The 22,439-nt window shown below is 36.0% G+C and overlaps 1 protein-coding gene across 1 annotated transcript; it reads left to right on the forward strand.

Annotated features, from left to right (window-relative positions):
• The first annotated feature begins 2,885 nt into the window (after positions 1–2,885).
• On the forward strand, positions 2,886–7,761 carry LOC107803673 (4-coumarate--CoA ligase 1). The gene is given in 5 exon segments (NM_001325738.1): positions 2,886–3,959; positions 4,792–4,990; positions 6,692–6,905; positions 7,010–7,112; positions 7,478–7,761. Coding segments are annotated over 5 exon segments (1,644 nt in total). The 5' UTR covers positions 2,886–2,951; the 3' UTR covers positions 7,598–7,761.
• Positions 7,762–22,439: the final 14,678 nt, after the last annotated feature.

A 22,439-nucleotide genomic window follows, 5' to 3' on the forward strand; every position in this document is an offset into this window, starting at 1 on the left:
GTCTAATCAACCGTCAGAAGCCTTCAGAGGGAATCATAGTAATTCCCGCCAAAAGAGTGTTTCTACCAACTTCCCGGTGACATAACTATGTCACCGAAAAGTAGAGGGACTATCTGTATAGGGTAAAATATGCTATGCCAGGTGGCTGTTTAAAAGAATGATACGTGAAACCGAAAATAAGTATCCCATTTGGCACCATGGGGAATGAGACTCATAAAGAAGTAATAAATACTTTCTCCCCGATGGCATTAATGAATAATATTCCACGACATTAAGCGCACTGTCCGTTACAAAGAATTTGTCATTCACCATTTTATCTACATCAATGACCCTCATAATTGACATTAAAGAAGGGCATGATCCTAGGACCTTGTTTATAGACGTAGCTATAAATAATGAGCTCTGTTATCATTTTCAGGACATGAATTTTCTGACAAACTGATACTACAATATATTCAAAACTCTATACAATTTTATCTTCTTAGTTTCTGTTTTTATTACTGTTGCGCCCAGAGGCTTCGCTATCGGAATCTTTATTTATGTAATTTCGTCTTCATATCAAGGCTAAGTGTTATATATTTCTTCAATTATCTTATTATCTCAGGATCGAATTAATTCATTTGTTTAGAAACCACGTACAAATTCAACTGTACCGTTTTACGGATAAACAACTATAAATCATTTCATTAAAGGCTTAAAAAAAAGGATGATATTTTCTTGGCAATTTAAAAAGAAATATTATGACATATAAATTAGGACAAATGGAGATACGTTTCGGATTTATATAAACCCACTGCAATCAGCTGTGGCGTGGTAATTTTTATTATATGTTAATGTTACTCCATAATTTTTGAGAATTTGGTTCATGTATCAAAGAGTTTGAAGGTCAACTTAATATTCGAAAGATTACTTTATAGCAACTATCATATATAACAAAATACTTTTATCAGAATAAACATATTCTCATTATTTCTTATTGATAATCAAATTATTCACAATTCTAGAATTTAAAAAAAGTATATTGAAATAATCAATAGAGATATTAATTTCTTTCATCCAAATAAACTTATCTCAGTTTCATCTTCATCGCCACAACTTGTAATTGAGAATTAATACTTTTTTAGTTCTTTATTTGTTCACTTAACGTTGTTCTTTAATAAAAGAGGCGTACCGTTAACTAGTAATTCTCATGAGATTTCAAATTAAAGTTTAATTTCTTACAGTATGCAAGTGATTTTTTTCCCCTCTCTAAATGTGAACACCAAATAAACCGAACACTCAAATCCAAATAAAAACAAAAGGCACTTACAGCTTGTTTGGATGGTTGTTACGCATCGTTTCATAATGTATCGTATCGTACTGTATTGTATTGTACTGTATCGTTTAATAATTACAATATTTGGATAGATTGTGTCGTTTGCCATCGTTTTATGATATCACGTACCAATATTATGAAGAATAAACTTGCAATATTATAAAGAAAAATTATGATCCAAGGTAAAATTACTATATAAAAAGATATGGTAAATGATAAAATAAAATAATTTAATAATAATAAAGGGTGAGATTGAGAGAAAAAGACAAGGTAACGACGCGACCACACCAAATCGGTCGTTACATAAAGTGGCACATTCCGTCGTTATGTAACGACGAATTTAACGATACGATACAATAAAATTTAAGTAACAATCAAAACAAACATTGTATTTAAAGTAACAATACGATACGATACAATACGTAACAACCATCCAAACAAGCTATTAAGGAATTAAAGTAAATTCATCAATGAGAAAAGTTAGGATCGGAAGAGTTATAGATATATTCCCTACTTAAACCCATGTCAAATTGTACCTTTCTATATATTATTCTTTCAATTTACTCAGTATTCCAAGAAATCCTATCCATCTATCCATAATTAGAGTCACCAAAATGGATAATAAACATTAAATAATCCAGCTAGTTTGATTACTTTCCATTTACTACAAAGGCAACAAATAATTACCAATGAGATCTTACCAGGGAGAACAACTATTGATGAATAGGACAGCGGTTAGTAATATTATTTTTTACATCTCATTTTCTCTTTTAACCTCACGTTAAAATGTATTTTTATCTATATTATCCTTCTAACTTACTACCAGTCCAAGAAATCCATCTCTTTATAATTAAAGTTACAAATGGATAATAAACAATCCAAATAGTTTTTATACTCACCAATTAATTAGGTAACAAAATCATCATCATTGAGATCTAGTTAGGAAGGATTATTATTATAATTAATGTACAAGGCAACGGTTACTAATACTTTTAATAGCATATTCTCTATTAAATTAATAAGTATATATTTAATAGGTTGTGACTGGTGAAATTCGTAAGTGTCCAACTTTGTGAAATTAATTTTTCAAGCCTTCCCTTATTTTTATTTTTATTTTTTTGCTAATGACCAATTCCCGTTGTTGTAGCCTGTAGGTTAGTACATATCAGTAGGTGAAAGGGTTCCGTCCACTGGCCGTCAGCAACCCCGTTCCGGCATGTCGCGGTAGGTGAAAAGCTTACGTGGAAATTGCTGAATTTCAAAAGGTCAACTTTGAACCACAATTTTGACAAAAAATAAAAAATAAAAAATAAAAAAGTTGAATCCCAAATTACCCATCACCTAACCATAAGACCTCAAAGCCTCATTCCCTGAACTACTCACCAACCACAAACTCCCATATTTCTAATATCTCAAAAAATAAATAGAAAATCAAGTTTCCAAAAATTGCCCCTTAACAACCCTAAATACCCATTAACTCCCTTTCACCAACCACACTATGTATCTTGGCTCGTATTTATATTCCTCCATCTTTGAACATTCATCTTCAGGACACATAGCTAAAAATCTATTTCCTTTTAGCGTGTTCCAACTTTTTCTCTTTTGTCTCTCTAAATCTACTTAAACCATAGCCACAATGCCAATGGAGACTACTACAGAAACAAAGCAATCAGGAGATTTAATTTTCCGATCAAAACTCCCTGATATTTACATCCCTAAACATTTACCTTTACATTCTTATTGTTTTGAAAACATTTCGGAGTTCAGTTCTCGTCCCTGTTTGATTAATGGAGCCAACGATCAAATTTATACTTATGCTGAGGTTGAGCTCACTTGCAGAAAAGTTGCAGTTGGTCTTAACAAGTTAGGGATCCAACAAAAGGACACGATTATGATCCTTTTGCCGAATTCCCCTGAATTTGTGTTTGCTTTTATGGGCGCTTCATATTTAGGAGCCATTTCTACAATGGCCAATCCTCTGTTTACACCTGCAGAGGTTGTAAAACAAGCCAAAGCCTCAAGTGCTAAGATTATTATAACTCAATCGTGCTTTGTGGGCAAAGTGAAGGATTACGCAAGTGAAAATGATGTGAAGGTCATTTGTATTGACTCTGCACCGGAAGGTTGTCTTCATTTCTCAGAATTGACACAATCCGATGAGCATGAAATTCCTGAGGTGAAAATCCAGCCAGACGACGTCGTTGCGCTGCCGTATTCCTCTGGTACTACAGGGCTGCCGAAAGGTGTGATGTTGACGCACAAGGGATTAGTCACGAGCGTTGCACAACAAGTTGACGGTGAAAATGCGAATTTGTATATGCACAGTGAGGATGTATTGATGTGTGTGTTGCCTTTGTTCCATATATACTCACTCAATTCCATTTTGCTTTGTGGATTGAGAGTCGGTGCAGCGATTTTGATTATGCAGAAATTTGACATTGCTCCGTTCCTGGAGTTAATACAGAAGTATAAGGTGTCAATTGGGCCATTTGTGCCGCCTATTGTTCTGGCTATTGCTAAGAGTCCAATTGTTGATAGCTATGATCTTTCCTCAGTAAGGACTGTCATGTCTGGGGCTGCACCATTAGGAAAAGAACTCGAAGACGCTGTGAGAACCAAATTCCCTAACGCTAAACTTGGCCAGGTAAATTTCTTATTTTTGTATTTCATTATGTTATCTTTATGTTCTTATCATGAAATTCGAGCTACGTGCTGATTATCTTAATTTTTACTCAATCAAAGTCCGGATTTTAATGCACATGAAAGTTGATGATCTAGAATTTAACAGCCGTTTTGTATACAATCATCTGAGTTTTTTTTCCCTTTGAATAGTTTTGCCATTTCCAAAAAAGAATATTTTTGAAAGATCCTCTAAAACTACTCAAAATTTTAATTGCACTTAATATATTTTCTATTTTTTTGAAATAACAAATGGATTTTGTTTGACTGAGTAAATTGCACGTAGTTGGTAAACGTCTATTTGTAAATTGGTGAGACAGATAATCTGTCTGAAAATCTTGTAATGTAGCAATTTCCACTTGTTACAACTATACAAATACTGCACACCTTTGTGGACATTATAGTTGGACTTTTTGACACCACACATTTGCTTTATAGTACTGCCTCAATCCTAATTATATGTACGGTATTTTTCTAAGCAAGAAGTTTAAGAAATAAAATAAATTTTTAATACTTATGGTCTTAAATGAATCATAAATATTTGTGTGATTATAAATTACTCTCATTAAAATTTTAAGGTTAAATTATTACTTAGTAACTATAGAAAGATATTATTGTCTTGGCACTAATTGAAAAGGAAAAAGTTTCACATAAATTGAAACGAGCGACTACTTGATTGAAACTATCCAGCCAGAATACGATATTATATTATTTCTAAGTAATTTTTTTACTATATTTTAGAATAAATTTTAAAATATAAATTCATTAACTAAGTAATTAAATTAATTGTTTAATAGGGTTATGGAATGACGGAAGCTGGGCCGGTGTTGGCAATGTGTTTGGCATTTGCAAAAGAACCCTTTGATATTAAATCAGGGGCATGTGGTACTGTTGTGAGGAACGCCGAGATGAAAATTGTAGATCCGGATACGGGTTGCTCTCTTCCTCGTAACCAACCCGGTGAGATTTGCATTAGAGGTGACCAGATCATGAAAGGTGCGTCTTTTATTACTTTCAAGTTTTAATTTCTGTATACTAACATTGTTTTAATATAAGTTTAACAACGTGTAATTGTAATTATAATCTAAAATACATATTGCTGTACTAATTAAAGGCATAATTAATGTAAGATTTTCTACAAAAGTGATTTTTGTGGATCCGGTTTGTTAATGTCATTGTGGAACTATCATTTTCTTTATTAACACTAAGGGCTCGTTTGGTAGAGTGTATAAGAATAATGCTGAATATGGTGTATTAGTAATGTAGGGATTAGTAATGCATGTGTTAGTATGTAGAGATTATTTTTTATACATTGTTTGGTGTGATATATTAAAAATTAAAATGCATTGCACAATTTTTTAAAAAATTAGTTGTTTACAAAAATGCCCCCTATATTCTTTAGTTTTAAGAGACTTTAAGGACAATTTGGACACACAAAACTAATGCAAGCAATATTTTGTGTTATGCACTCTACAAAACGACCTAAGTTTGAATAATGTCTCACGTCTGGTAATTGTTGGTATTCGCATTTTCATACGTATATTATTTTCATGATAATTATTCGTATAGGCACTAGATGTCAACCAAGTGTTCCATTGGTAACCTATGTTAGGTGACCACACATAGTTCCAAATTACACGTTTTTATCTTTTCCAATTATTTTGGGCACCTCAGCGAGTTTAAGAACAAATCTACCAACTAGTAGACCCAGACCAATATGCAATAGGCGGAAGATTATTTTGCATACTTTTCAAGTTTTCAGCCTTTTGTTTTGGCCACAGAGCTGACAGCCTGTTTAGGACACAGCGTTTGATTAATACCAATGCCACCAAAATTAGCAAACATCAGATCACCACCTACCTTCTCCCTCACCCACTCAAATAAAGCAAAATATCTTAACTTATTAAAAGTATGGTTCGTATTATTAATTTGGGTAGAGAACATCTAATTCATCTTGTAAAATGAATTATTATGTATTTTAAGGAAATGAATAAGAACAGAATGAAAAATTTATAAATTTTTTATATTATTTAAGACAATAGGACTTGCTCTGATGGTAAGCAAGCTCCACTTTCAACCAAGAGGTTGTGAGTTCGAGTCTCTCCAAGAGCAAGGTGAGAAGTTTTTGGAGGGAAGGATGTCGGGGGGTCTATTTGGAAACAGCCTCTCTACCTCAAGTAGAGGTAATATTTGCGTATACACTACCCTCCCCAGACCCACTAAGTGGAATTATATTGGGTTATTGTTGTTATACTCAAATCGATATAGTTGATGATATTGACGGGTAATGAGTACAATTGATTGGTATCTTTTTCTAATATCACTTATCATTCAGTATGTAGTAGAGAGCCATATTCAGGCATCTATGCATTCCTAAATCGACAAAAGAGGACCAGTTCTGTAGTAACTCTAATCTAGGAGCGCCTTTTTACCGATTATTGGAAACTTGTGGGGGACTTACCATAAAATAATTGAACTCAACATTGTGGAACTATTCACCTACCCACCAACAACTTATTAGCCTTTGGTCTTAAAAGCTTTACCTACCACTGCCAATTCTCTGGCTCAACAAGTCACCAAACCCTATTGTATTAAATTAATGGTATTTATTTCTCTCTAAACTAAAATTGACTAGGTATATACTTTATTTATTGACGTGAAATAAAATAATGAAACTAAACAAATATTATATTGTAGGTTACCTGAATGATCCCGAGGCCACAACGAGAACAATAGACAAAGAAGGATGGTTACACACTGGCGACATTGGGTTCATTGACGAGGATGACGAGCTTTTCATTGTGGATCGATTGAAGGAATTGATCAAATACAAAGGATTTCAAGTGGCACCTGCAGAAATTGAAGCCCTTCTTCTCAACCATCCCAACATTTCTGATGCTGCTGTTGTCCCGTAAGTTACACAAATAGCCGGTTGGATTCACTGTAACGGCCTAATGTACCATGCAGCTAAAAAATGTCCAAATTTTCATCATTTGTTAAATCTGTGTTGCGCAGCATGAAAGATGAGCAAGCAGGAGAAGTTCCAGTGGCTTTTGTTGTTAGGTCAAATGGATCTGCCATCACTGAGGATGAAGTCAAGGATTTCATCTCTAAACAGGTTAGTTTAATTTCTTTTTATTTAATTAATTGATGTATTATATTTGTAACACTGACATTATTCCTGGAACACAAAAAGCAGCATCTACTTACATTGAATATATCCTAGTACTACGTACTATACTTATCTGTTTTTACAACATTTAATACTCCTATAGAATAGTTGAATTTATATACAGTAGTTTCCTATTTACAAGATCTTAATCATGTGAGTGAGGTCCATGCTACTTTTAGCACGTGATATACTGGAAATAGAATCACGAGGGCAAAAGTTAATGCAGCTTTTTATTTTTTTGTTATACTAGTATATTTTAAATTTCTGATGCAGAACAAGAAGTGATTGTTTCCTTTTTTAAAAAATTTCAGGTGATATTTTATAAGAGAGTAAAGCGTGTATTTTTCGTGGAGACGGTACCCAAATCTCCGTCGGGAAAAATTCTTAGAAAGGACTTGAGAGCTAGACTGGCTGCTGGTGTTCCAAATTAATTCCTTTTGGCTTGGTATTTGATGGTGGTAACAAACTAAACAAGTCCACCATTGAAGATATTATATGTTCTTTAAATTTTACCTTCACCTAACGGTATAATTTCCAGTTTGGCAACGGGCGAAATGTCTGTAAATTAATTTATAAGACTTCTTTATTCATCTTTTGACATTGTTTATGTGATAAATACGGTACCAAGTATCTTAATTTTTGTGGAAAAAGTATTATATCGAGAGTATGAGTTCACATACAATGTTATTGTTCATGAACAATTTCCATATAAATACTAGTTTATGAGACTTATAGGTTTATCTTGCGGAAACAAATCTGAATCAACCACGACTTCAATTATCGGTTGTTAGAATCTCAGTACATTAATGAACTCTCTTGTTTTCCTCCAAAAGATAGAAAATGTAACCGTTATAACCCTAATCGTCGTTTGTTTCCTCCCCCCCCCCCCCCAAAATAATAAAAATAAAAATAAATACTTGCATCACGGTAAAAGAGTCGTTTTTGTGCGCTCATCCTATCGTAGATAATCAAACATACCCATCAAATGTCTATATATTTGTTTGGTTTGATTTAAATATTTAAAATCAACTTAATTACTTTTGTTTAATTTAATTAGAAAAAATCAGAACCATGAACATCCATATATAGTTTTCATAATAAGAAGGACGAAATCAGTATACATGTTATGAGGTCCAAGTAGTCCGGCATAAAAGAACATGCAAGCAAAGCACAAACTTTTAATAAAAAAATTAAAAATTAAAAATTAAAAGACATACAAATAAGAGTAAGAGATCATATTTGATAAAGTCAAAACAAAAAAATAATTTAGAATCTATAATTGTGGATCTTGGTTCAAAGATTCTTTCTTAATGTAGCCGTAAGGATAGACCATATGAAAAGACATATCAAATATAAACCTAATAAAAATTACTCATATACTCCTTGGATAAGAAAGTATACATGTTAACCGCTATGTATACCTGGCCTCCCTGGCTCTTTTAAAAAATTTATAAGCTATAGTATTACGAAAGCACAAAACTTTATAACGAATCGTTGATCGACATTTTTTTTTATTGATTGCACATTTGACAATATTTTATTTAATTATTTTTTTATATGTAAAATTTTAAAATAACTAAAATCTTATATATTAATTTTTTTCTTATTTGAACGGTTGGATATAAGGTTTGGGTAGTGAGTCGCCCGTGCGAACTGACCCGACTCGTTTTAAAAGAGATAAAACTTAAGGAGATTACAAACGTATGTTTTATTACTCCTAAAACCACCACACATTATTTTGAGAGACGTGAGAACGTGGAGTGATGGTTTTCATCAGTAGTTTTTCCTCTAATCATCTTCTATATATCTGTTCTACAGAAGAACTATCAAAACAGAGTGCGAAAAACTTTCTCTTCTTCTCCCAACCAAAATCACATACACAGAAAGGAAGGCTTTTAGTTTGTGAATTAAACTTTGTTTCCTAGTGATTCAAAGTTCGACTTGAGACAATTCTTTTGGTGGTGAGTTCAACGGTTTCCGCTGCGTCAATAAGGTACACAACTCGTTGTTCTTGCCCCTCGTTTTTATCCTACAATGGTATCAGAGCCATGGTTGTGTTCTTTTGATTAGAACACACATCTTGATCTTGGATTCTTGAAAATTAAAGTACTATTGAAAGGGTCGAAAACTAAAAAAAAAAAAATCTTGATATTATGTGTTCTCCTACTGCAATATTATGATCTTATTTGGTGTTAAAGTCGATCGTTGGTTTGCGAGAGTACAATAATTTATGAATTTAATTCCTACTATATTGTTGATGACACAAACTTAGTAGTGAAAGCATGTTGTTTGTTATAAGGATCTGAAGGCTGTTACCCATTATGAATCGTGATTGAAAAAGTTAAAAATGGAAGTAGAAAACTTTATTTTGTGATAGTATTCTTTTTGATTCAATAAGATAGGCAAAAGTCCACTTTTCTGCAAAAAAGACATTCACTGTCCGTAAGCAAATAGCAGAGGTTATTTTTTTTCTTTTGATTAAACTGAAAGTTTAGTTCATTAGTCAAAAGAGAAGAAGATGGAACCTAGCTGGTTAAGAAGCCTTTACCTATTTTAGTGTTGGTGTCATGAATTTACCGTATTATAAAAGGGACCAGTTGGTATTTTCTGGTGAAAGAATTTGCTGTGTGTTTATTTCTATTGCTGAATATATATGTGTATTGGGAAAAATTGTATTTAAATATAGAGGTGAAGTGTCGAATACGTGTCGAAACACGTAGACTGGTCAAATGGTCAAAGAATTACAACTAGCCAAGAGGCACGAGTTACAACAGATACGAGCAAATGGCAGAGGAAGAGGCACGGGCAGGAATACAAATAACCCAGCACCCATACCTATCTAAGTCATTTATGTTTGAGAATCAAAAGGAATGAATCTGGCAATAGAAAAGAGTGCAGATACGATATTTAATAGGCATTAAATGTGGAATACGTTAGAGAATTTGTATTAAATATAATGATTATGTAACATAGCATTAAATATCTTTAATTACTCATAATAGTCTCATTATGATTTGGGCAAAACGTATATCTCCAAGATATCTATAAAAGGGGGACATCTGATCAATTGTAAGGACACAAAATACTATTGATATAAACTTTGGTTTACGTATTTTTCTCTTGATTACTCTCTTGTTACCTAAATTACTTCCTTTTATATACTCTTTTGATTATCAGTAACTTGTGTTCTTCTAAATTCTAGATTTGACTAAAATTTTATTTTTTGGTTAAACAAATTGGTTCCGTTACCGGAAATCTGATAATCTATTTTCTTTTCGCTTAACTTTCCTTGTTGCATCAACTATGTCGAACAACAATGACAACATCCAAGGAAACCAAGAAAATCAAATAAACTAACAACTTTAGAGAGGCCCTCAGGATAATAACGCACTGATTATTTCTCCACAAGGCTCTCCTCGGCGATCTCGTGAAGGCACTCCTGAGGGATCTCATACTGATGGACAGGCTCAATTCGAAAATGTTGAAGCTATGGATGAGGCTTTGCAAAAACATATTACCGCACAGGTCAATAAAGCCGTTCATGCCTTGGTTAGCCAGTAACCTGCTGCACCCCCACACCTACTCCAAATAACAATACTCTGGAGAACCCTCGTTCCGGGCTTGTTAATTCAGGCAGCGGTGGAACCTCCAGTGAATCGTAGGATGGAGAACCAGGTAATTTAGTTAATTCAAATTTACAAAATTTGGTACTAACCTTGCAGAAACAGCTCAAGGAGCAAAGTGAGCGCATAGAGCAGATACCCGGGGTGCCGCCCATAATCAAAGGGGTAGATATGGATAGATATTCACAGCAACCCTGGAAGCCTAGTGCTGCTCCACTCCCAATTCCAAAAAGTTCAAAATGCCTGATATTCCACAATATGATGGAACGACAGACCCATGAGATCACATGACTGCATTCACAACGGGTGTAAAAGGCAACGATTTGACTAAGCAGGAGATTGAATCAGTATTGGTCAAAAAATTTGGTGAAATGCTCACCAAAGGAGCGCTAACATGGTATTCTCTTTTACCCGAAAATTCTATAAATTCTTTTGCTGAGCTTGTAGATTTTTTCATCAAAGCACACTCGGGAGCTCAAAAAGTAGAGAAAAGAATGGAGGATATTTTCAATATCAAGCAAGGGGACTCAGAACTGCTTAGAGAATTCGTGGATAGATTTCACCTAGAAAGAATGACATTGCCGCGTGTACCTGACAACTGGCTAGCTATAGCTTTCACAAGTAATTTGAACGAAAAAAGCTTGGAAGCTACAAGGAGGCTCAAGGAAAGCCTTCGAGAATTCCCAACTACAACGTGGAATGATGTTTATAACAAGTATAGCACGAAATTGAGGATTGAGGAAGATACTGTTCCACGATTTCAAAAAGAAGAAAAGGTAAGTTTGAGGCATGCGGAGACCAAAAAAAATCCGGTAAGAACAAGTACGAGCCTTACATGGGACCTGCGACAAAGGATTCACGGTCAAAGCAGGATAATCAAAGGTACGATCACAGATCAAGAAACAGAGAATCAGGATCTTCATCAAGATTCAGGAACGAGCGAAATAACTATGAGTCACGAGATGATGATAAAAATTTAAAAGCGAAATTCGGTGGTTACAACTTCAATGTCAGCACCTCCGAGCTCGTAGCTGTTTTGAGAAGCATGGGAGATAAGGTTCGATGGCCAAAGCAAATGAGATCGAACCCAAACAGGCGCAACCTGACCATTGGTGCGAGTTTCATAATGACCACGGACATAAAACAGCAGATTGCAGGTTTTTACAAAGTGAAGTTGATCATTTATTAAAACAAGGGTACCTTACTGAGTTGTTCAGTGAGAAAGGCAAGCAAGCTTACATGAAGAACAGGCAGGAGCCTCCAAAACCATCTTTTCCCAAAAGAACTGTCAACGTTATAAGTGGGGGTGAAGACGTCAAGGGTATATCATATACTGCAGCTAACAAAATTTCCAAAGTAACAATTACCCAAGGGAAACGGGTGAGGCATGTTTTAGAGGAAGACAACATTACATTCAATGATGCAGATGTAGATGGCGTATTAACCCCTCATAACGACACATTGGTAATATCTTTAATTATATATGATACTAATGTGAAACGAGTTTTAATTGATCTAGGTAGTTCCGTGAACATTATTTTACTGAGAGTATTACGTGAGATGCAATCTGAGGATAAAGTGATACCAAAGGTGCATACTCTATCTAGATTTGATAATTCTAGTGTCCTCACGAAAGAAGATGTAACACTCACCACATTCGCTGAAGGAGTCGTTAAAGATACAAAGTTCCAGGTGGTAGATATGGAGATGACTTACAACATGATTCTTAGGAGACCATGGATCCACGAAATGGATACTTCAACCTTGCATCAAGTTATTAAATTTCCATTGCCATGGGGAATCTGTCAAATTCGTGGAGATCAACATATAGCCAGGGCTATCAACTCTGTTGCAGATACAAGCACGAGAGATAAAGGTAAATAGCAATCACAGAAGACAGTTGAGATCACCACAACACAAACCTCAACTGAACAAGGGCAAACAGATGTAGATTCAAGGCCTGATACCATTCAAGAACCAGAAGAGAATGAAAATATCAAAACAACAATAGAGGAATTAGAGCCTGTCGTGTTATTTGCTCAATGGCCTGATAAAAAAGTCTATGTTGGAGCCAATCTTAGCCAAGGTATGAGAGGTAAGTTGATTGAATTTCTGAAAACTAACGTGGATTGCTTTGCTTGGTCCCATTCTGACATGACAGGAATACCCCGGAGGTGATGACCCATAAACTAAATGAAGATCCATCGTACCCTCCTGTCAAGCAAAAGAAAAGAAAGCAAGGAACTTTCAAGAATCAGGTGATTCTGGAAGAAGTCCAAAAATTGCTAAAAAGTGGTTCTATTTGTGAGGTAAAATATCCTAACTAGTTAGCTAACGCTGTTGTAGTTCCAAAGAAGAATGGTAAGTGACGGGTTTGTGTAGATTACACAGATCTTAATAAAGCCTGCTCTAAAGATTCTTTTCCACTACCACACATAGATTAATTGATTAATGCAACTGCAGGTCACGAACTATTAAGTTTTTTAGATGCATATTCAGGTTATAATCAGATTAAAATGGATCCGGGAAATGAAGAAAAAACTTCATTCATAACAGACAGGGGGACTTATTGTTATTAAGTAATGCCCTTTGGTCTGAAGAATGCATGTGTAACGTATCAGAGGTTAGTTACCAAAATGTTTCAAGAGTATTTAGGAAAGACTATAGAGGTATATATAGATGATATGCTTGTTAAAACTCAGTATTCAAAAGATCACATATCACACTTATCTGACACATTTTCAATTTTGCGCAAATTTAATATGAAGTTAAATCCCAAAAAATGTGCGTTTGGTGTTGCATCAGACAAGTTTTTAACTTTTCTCGTTTCTAACCGTGGTATTGAAGTAAATCCTGTACAGATCAAGGCCATTGAGGAAATCCCTGATATACTTTCAAACAAGAAAGAAGTTCAAAGATTAACAGGGAGAATTGCAGCCTTGGGAAGATTCATTTCTAAATCATCAGAGAAGTGTTTCAAATTCTTCTCAGCCCTTAAGAAGCAGGATCATTTCGAATGGAATGAGGAATGTCAACAGGCACTCAGGAATTTGAAAATGTACTTATCAAATCCACCTTTGCTGGCAAAACCAAAGGCTGGGGAAAGACTACTCATTTACCTTGTTGTTTCGGAAGTTGTGGTAAGCGCTGTTTTGGTCCGAGAAGAACAAGGTAAACAATCCCCTATCTGCTATGTTAGTAAATATTTGTTAGATGTGGAGACGCGATATCCTCAGTTAGAAAAACTTGCACTTGCATTAATCATGGCATCTAGAAGACCTTACTTTCAGTGTCATCCTATCGCCGTAGTAACTGCCTACCCTTTACGTAATATATTACATAAGCATGAACTATTAGGTAGGTTAGCTAAGTGGGCAATAGAGTTGAGTGAATACGAAATCACGTACCAACCTAGAACTGCTATAATATCACAAGTGTTAGCTGATTTCGTGGCCGATTTTAGCCAAGAGATGCAATTAGAAGCAGAAAAAGAATTACAGGTATTCAATGGGGATAACCCGAGAACTTGGACTTTATTTACTGATGGCTCATCTAATGTAAAAGGTGCAGGTTTAGGGATTGACTTGGTAACACCTACGGGTGAGACCATTCGACAAGCTATTAAATGTCACTTTATAACTAATAATGAAGCGGAGTATGAGGCTATGATTGTAGGTCTAGAATTGGCACGAGAGCTTGGCATAAATCAGATTATAATTAAGAGTGATTCGCAACTCGTGGGTAATCAAATGTTGGGGACTTATATAGCTAGGGAAGCAAGGATGCAACAATACTTAAAAAAGGTACGGGAATTGATAAAGCAATTTCAAACCTGAAAAGTTATACAAATACCAAGGGATGAAAATGTTGAAGCAGATGCCCTAGCTAATCTCGCATCTGCAGCTGATGTGGCAAGCGATGCAAACGCCTCAATTATATATTTGTTTCATTCAGTTTTCGATCCTGATAAGAATGGTATAAATTTTAATAATTTAACTTGGGATTGGAGGAACGAGATTGTTGCTTTTTTGCAGTATGGTACCGTCCCTGATGATAAGAAGAAAGCTCATGCGCTTCGAAAGAAGGCTGCTCGGTACTGCTTAAAGCAAGGCAATTTGTATCGTAAAATGGTCGGTGGTCCCCTAGCAAGATGCTTCGGACCTTTACAAACGGAGTATGTAATGAAAGAAATATACGAGGGATATTGCGGGAATCACGCAGGAGGAAGGCCATTGGTAAGAACCTTAATTAGGGCAGGTTATTACTGGCCTAAAATGGAAAAAGAAACAGAAACTTTTGTGGCCAAATGTGATAAATGTCAAAGATACGGTAACAATATGCATAGACCTGCAGAATTATTACATCCGGTCATTGCCCCATGACCATTTATGAAATGGGGAATGGATATCGTGGGTCCATTACCACAAGCAAAAGGACTAGTAAAATTTCTGCTCGTACTCACTGATTATTTTACTAAATGGGTGGAGGCAGGAGCATTTAAACAGGTGCAAGAAAAGGAAGTCAAAGATTTTCTTTGGCAGAATATCATATGTCGATTCGGTGTACCAAAGGAGATTGTGTGTGATAATGGTCCTCAATTTATTGGAGCACAAATCATAGAATTCTTTCAAAGTTGGAAAATTAAAAGGATTACGTCAACACCTTATCATCCGGAGGGTAATGGGCAAGCAGAATCAACGAACAAGGTTATTATCAATAATTTAAAGAAACGATTAGAGGAATCAAAAGGTAACTGGCCCGAAGTGTTACCTGGAGTTTTATGGGCATATCACACAACTGCAAAAACAAGTACAGGAGAAACACCGTTTTCGTTGGTTTATGGAGCTGAGGCTTTAATTCCAGTTGAGATAGGGGAACCAAGTACGCGGTTCACACAGGCGACACAAAAATCTAATGACGAGGAGATGCGGGTCAATCTAGATTTACTCGAGGGGAGGAGAGAAGCTGCATTGATAAGAATGGCAGCACAAAAGCAAGTCATAGAACGATATTACAACCGAAAAGCACGCCTCAGATTCTTCAAAGTGGGGGACTTCGTGCTTAAAAAGGTTTTTCAATCCACAAAGGCAGCTAACGCGGGTAAATTAAGTTCAACATGGGAAAAACCCTATAGAGTTCGTGATATTGCAGGCAAGGGAGCATATGAGTTGGAGACAATGGATGGCAAGATAATACCTTCACATTGGAATGCTATTCATTTGAAGAGATACTATTTCTAAGAAATACCCACGGTCAGGTATCACTATTTCAAATTTAATTTTTGAATTGTTAAAATTTTACTAATAATTTTAGATGATAGGCAAAAAGCTAACCCGTACTAAATGATGAGTCACAACCTGTAAGGCACACAGAATAACCTAAAATTACTGGCCTAGGGTTACAATTATTCTGATAAAAATTCATACGGGTTAAGCAGTCTTCATCTAAAATCGCATCTCCAAGTCTCGTATGTTTTTCCTTTTCAGGAAAAGGACCAAATGAGAGAATCTATCAAGTGCTCGAGGCTTCATAATTCAACACTCAAACACTTGGGAGACTACATAATATACACAGATATGTGTATAAAGAAGGCAAAGAAGATTAAGAAAAATCAAGTCTAAAAGAGTCAAGTGCAGAGTAAAAGTCACAAGGTCACGAGATGAAGCCACGAGCTAAGGCCAAAGAAAAACCTCACTATAGTTAGGGTAAAGGCTATGTACTAAAATGGGTTATAAGAAAAAACCATGTGTCTATTATTCTTCTTTTGAAAAAATCTATTACAAGAAAAATAATTACGAGAAAGTTATAGATGTAATTCAAATACATGTAAAGTGTTATTCAAAACTTGTCAAAGTTATTTCAAAGAAACATGTGTGTTTCTATTTCTTTTATCGTATGGTAACACCATTATGAGGTTGAGACGTCTTCTTCATTAAGTGTTGAAATATAAAAGGGTCCTCTTTTATAAAACTCATGTTTAATTAGTTAGTCATGAGATTAACAGAAGCATTTTCGAAGAACAAAAATGCGAATTATTCTATAAGTCCTTAAAAATAAAGGCAAGAATAAAGCAGCTAGATGTTTAAGATAATAACATGAAAAACTTCTTAATATCTAAAAACTGAAGACTGTGTACGAACTTAGTCATAAAGCTATGAAATTGTTTATACAAATTGCCCCATAAAAGACTTGGGGACTTACGTTTCCAAATCCAACCCTCAAATGAAGCTAAAGGTTTGATTGCAATTATCCAAAATAAAAACAAAAAAAAAATTATTCAAATGATTAAAACTGGTCACTGAGAAGTGTGTGGAACTAAAGCAAGAGCATCAATAGCAGTGGGCTCAATTTGGGCAGGCGCATCAACATACACGGTTTCAACTTGGCTTGCAACAACAGGCTCGATTGGGCTTGAAAGAGTCGGGATACCCTTATCAGCTTCAACATTTACGGGAGGTTCAACCACGGGAGAAGGGAAGTTCTGAGTTTGTTGAACTTTTTCAATGGTTTCATTGATCTTAGCTAACTCCAACTCCAGGTTGAAGTTTTCTTGGCCAGCTTCAATTAGGGTATCTCGACATGAATTCAAAAATGCCCAACTTACCTCAACAACAGATTTTTCTTCAAGGGTCTCATAATCCTTTTCCCAATCAGCAATCTCATTCTTTAGCTTTTCATTTTCAGCCAAGGTGGAGTTGTAAGAAGCTTGAAGAGAGGCATGAGAGCTCTCTAAAGCACAAACCTTGTCAGCCGAGACTCGAAGGTCTTCTTGTGCTTGAGTTAAGCTTTGCACGAGCTCCCCAGCGTAAACTTCTTTTTGACTCAAAAGAGCCTTCAATTCTATGTTCTCTTTTCTGGCTTTAGATAGTTGCTCTGAGAAGGAAGATTCGAGACGTTCTTTGTCTTTTTCTTCTTGGATTGAGGAAGCTTTTGCAACCGCTAGCTCTGAAGTTAAAGCCCACACCTGCTGTTCTAGGGTACTCTTGCCTTCTTGTAAATCTTCCATATCAATTTATGCACTCTCAAATTATTCCTTCCAATTGATCGCCTCCAATTGAGAATCATGTGCTACCTTCTCCAAGAGAGGGATTCTGCTCATCATTTCTGTGCCGATAAGATTGACCTAAGAAAAAGGAAAGGAAATAAGAATATAAGAATCCCAAAGATAATTTTTTTTAAGATAATGAAGGGAGAGAAGGAAAGTACCTTCAAAGTGGCATGTACGATATCATTCATTAGAGTCAGGGAACTATGGCTCTCCAGCTTTGCTTTTTTCAATTGGACTGATTAAAGGTTCCAGCCATACGTCTGCCTGACCTAACTTCCTCAAAAGGTTGCTATCAGTAGGAACTTCAATGGTTACCCTCCTCATAGCGGCACTTCTACTTGAAGAGCCCGCTTCCGTATGGTGAACGATAGGAGGGGGAGTTGTTGAAGGAGGAGCGGTAGAGGAAGTGAAAACAGTAGAAGAAGGAACAGAAATAGGTGGGGCTAGTAAGGAAGGAATCATAGGCACAGAAGTTGAGAAAGAAGATAAGGGTATTTTGTTAAAACAGACCCTAAACTTCCACTGCCAAAACCACTGAAGAAAAGTTGATCAATAGATTCATGGGTATCATGGGGAGTGACGTCATCGTTAGGAATTATTACTGGGGTTTCAACAGGTTGGGTAAGAGGAACAAAAAGATGAGGGGAAACTTCAACTTCGTCATCAGAGACGATGCGTCTCCTAGCTCGTGGCCTCGTCACCAGGGAACCCCCATCTTCCTCTTCTTCAGAGTATCCTTCTTCAATAGTTTTCCTTTTTGTATAAGAAGAACCCAAGACTATTTCTCGGGCTCTTTCTAAAGAGATACAAGTTCCCGAAGTAGTACGGGTTCCCGAAGAGACACGAGAGGCTGCAACTATTTCAATAGTAACTCCTCTAATAGCAAATCCTGATAAAAAGAAGGATGGAAGTTAGAACCATAAAGAAAAATATATACATGCGTGAAAGATGATATAAAACTCTTACCATGAGTCTTTACTTTCCAACCGTAATGGTTAGAAAGTGTTTTCCAAGACCTACCATCTTTTGTGCGGCCTTCAGCAATTTATCTACCCAACCACGAAAATTGGGAATATTTTCCACCACTCCCATGGTTGCTAAAAAAAAGGAGGAGCAAAAATTAGAGAAGTTGATAAACTTGAAGGAAAAAGGTACGGGAAGGATAAAAGACTTACGTGCAAAATTCCATTTCTCAGGGAAGGGAACGTTATTCTCACCCACTAAACCAACAGTGGGGGCAGCAACAAATCGGGCGTACCAGCCACGGTCTTTGTCATCTTCAAGGCTCACTAAAACCCTCTTACTCCTGGCCACTAGGGTAAAAATGCCATTACGGAAAAGTCTAGGGGAGTAAAGATGAATCAGGTGAGGGAAAGTAAAGGAAACGTCAACCAAATTGGTTAGATGCCTCAAACAGGCAACACCCCTCCATATTATTGTGCCAATTTGACCCAAACAGACAATAAAGAAACGGCAAAATTCAAGAATAACTGGGTCAATAGCTGGTTTGAATCCTAAAGTGAAAGGGTATGTATAAACAAAAGAGAACCGAGTCAAGTAAGAAGTAATTCTCTGATTTGGATTAGGGATAATAATGGAAAAATCATTACTCCAATGGCAGTCTTTGCGAACTACATGAGTCAAAACTTCTGTAATTTGAGTGCGGTAAGCGTCAGCACGGTCTAAGGCGGAAACCTGGTTTTTAAGAGATTCCCTATCATGGTAAAAAGATAATTCTGTAGGGACTATCTCCTCTACTAAAGGTTCACGTAATGGTTCAGAAGGTTCTTTATCCCTAGAAGAAGATCTGTGAGAAAGGGAATCTCTGATTCTGGAAGAAGGACCAGAACTAGGAGAAGGTATAGACGAACCACCACCGCGAGTAGACCCTAAGCTACAAAGTCTACCTCCCCTTATATGTCTAATGGGAGCATTAGGGAAGGTATCAATAATGGGAACTCTCCTAGGGTTAGGATTTGGTGAAGACATGGCGAAGGAGAAGAATGTGAGGGATTAAGTGTTCAATAAGCTTTATGTGGTAAAAGATAAGGAGAGAAGTTATATTTATATTAGTACGCCACCGACAAAGGTAAAAGTGCAGTGATGGAAGGACCATAATAATGATAACTGGCACTTCATGAATAATGGAGCCGTAAAAAGCCTTGAAAAGGGCTACAAAACTGCAGAACTAATAACAAAAAGACACGTGTACAGAGCATTAAATGGAAGCGACAATTGAAGCGTATTTTGTCATAGCATTAATGGTGACAAAAATTCTCTTTTAACGAAATCCACTTCCCAAATATTTAACTGATGAATAAATGGAAAGTGGGGGGACTATCTGTATTGGGAAAAATTGTATTTAAATATAAAGGTGACGGGTCGAAACACGTAGACTGGTCAAATGGTCAAAGAATTACAACTAGCCAAGAGGCACGAGTTGCAACAGATACAAGCAAATGACAGAGGAAGAGGCACGGGCAGGAATACAAATAACCCAGCATCGTACCTATCTAAGTCATTTATGTCTAAGAATCAAAAGGAATGAATCTGACAATAGAAAAGAGTGCAGATACGACATTAATAGGCATTAATGTGGAATACGTTAGAGAATTTGTATTAAATATAATGATTATGTAACGTAGCATTAAATGTATTTAGTTACTCATAATAGCCTCATTATGATTTGGGCAAAACGTATATTCCCGAGATATCTATAAAAGGGGGACATCTGATCAATTGTAAGGACACAAAATACTATTGATATAAACTTTGGTTTACTTGTTTTTCTCTTGATTACTCTCTTGTTACCGAAATTACTTCCTTTTATGCACTCTTTTGATTATCAGTAACCCGTGTTCTTTTAAATTCTAGCTTTGACTAAAATTTTATTTTTTGGTTAAACAATATGTAATTTTGATAATTAGTGTTCAAACATATAATAATAATGTTCTTAAGTGAAGTATCATAGAAAGTCTTAATCATTCTTTACTGATTCGTTAGCAGTCCTAAAAGGGTCGAAATTTAATAAGCATATGACCCTTAAATTAAAGGAAATTTTACCTGCTATAGCAAAGGGTAACACCTTATTTATTTTAAATAAATACTATTTAAAAAAAATATATATTCTATAGATACCTTTTAATATTTGTAGCAAAATATCTAATTTTGGTTACCTTCTACCCCTAAGCCACTAAATACGCTATTCAATTATACTATTTTCTTTCTCTCTCCATTTTGATACATGCCATTCTCTTCTCCATTCCCCGAAAACACCACTGAGGGCTCCACTCGCCGCCACTAATGGCTTCTACCGTCGCCGCCTGGACTCACCGGTTCCGCCATCCTTCACTCTATCAGAACCCTAACTAACTCATAAAGTTTCTCTTTTTGGCAAAAATGAGTTTTTTGGGAAAAGCTCAGATATTTTTTTGCTGCTGTCACACCTCATTTTTCCGCCCCGCGAGGGTACAGGAAGAAAGTTTTTTCCAATTAAAGGACAATCGAAACGGGATTTGTTTATTTATTTCAGAGTCGCCACTTGAGAGATTTATGGTGTCCCAAGTCACTGGTTGAATCCCGAATCGAGGAAAGAATGACTCTGTTTAACAGTCCGCGAATCAGAAATCCGGATAAGGAATTCTGTTAACCCGGGAGAAGGTTTTATTTTCTAAAAATGCATACGATCCACATGGCCGATATGAAAGCCCAAGCATTGCCCCACTACAAAAGCTCTCTCCCGGAACATCTAAACCGATTTTATCAATATTCTTATTATTATTTTATACAAGAATTGCAACGTCGTGAAAACGCATCTCGAACCACGTCACAACCAGTGTACACGCGATTTGTTGACGCATTTTGACTCCGTCAAGATCGGGATTTGGGTTACATAAATGCACACCCATATTTAAGAAAATAACCTTATTAAATATGCGCCAAAAGACTACGCGTTATTATACTTTTAGGTAGGACCGTGAAATTTACTAAACGGCCCATCCCGGAATCTAAGTTTTCTTTTTTTAAAGAAAAAATAAATAATACTTGAGGGCACTGCAATTTTTGTATTGTTTTTTTTTAATTTTATTTTGCGAAAAGCCTCTTTTATTTTTATGAGTATCCTAAAATGACTACATTTTTTATTAAATTTGTCTATAAATACAAAAATCAATTTTTTACATACTATCCGAGAATATCAAAACAAAAATACGGACAAAATGAAACTCAAACCCACTAACCGGATCGAAATGACGAAGAACTTGAATGAAAGAAAATCTGTCCGAAGACAATTATTGCACCAAAATCACTCGAATCTGCCCGGAAACTTAAACAATAGACGAAGCTCAATGGAGGGGTGTTTGGCGATGACGAGAACTGAAGCAGCAGCAACAAAGCAGCCATGGCCGTGCGAAGCTGGAGAAGAAGAAGCATCGAGCAGCAGCAACAAAGCAGCCATGGCCGCGCGAAGCTGGAGAAGAAGAAGCATCGAGCAACAACAACAAAGCAGCCATGGCCGCGCAAAGCTGGAGAAGAAGGCGCAGCAGCAGCACGATGGAGCAGCAGTAGCAACGAAGAAGAAGACGCAACGCAGCAGTGAAGGAG

Source organism: Nicotiana tabacum, chromosome 6, assembly GCF_000715075.1.
Source record: "Nicotiana tabacum cultivar K326 chromosome 6, ASM71507v2, whole genome shotgun sequence".
Lineage (NCBI taxonomy): Eukaryota > Viridiplantae > Streptophyta > Magnoliopsida > Solanales > Solanaceae > Nicotiana > Nicotiana tabacum.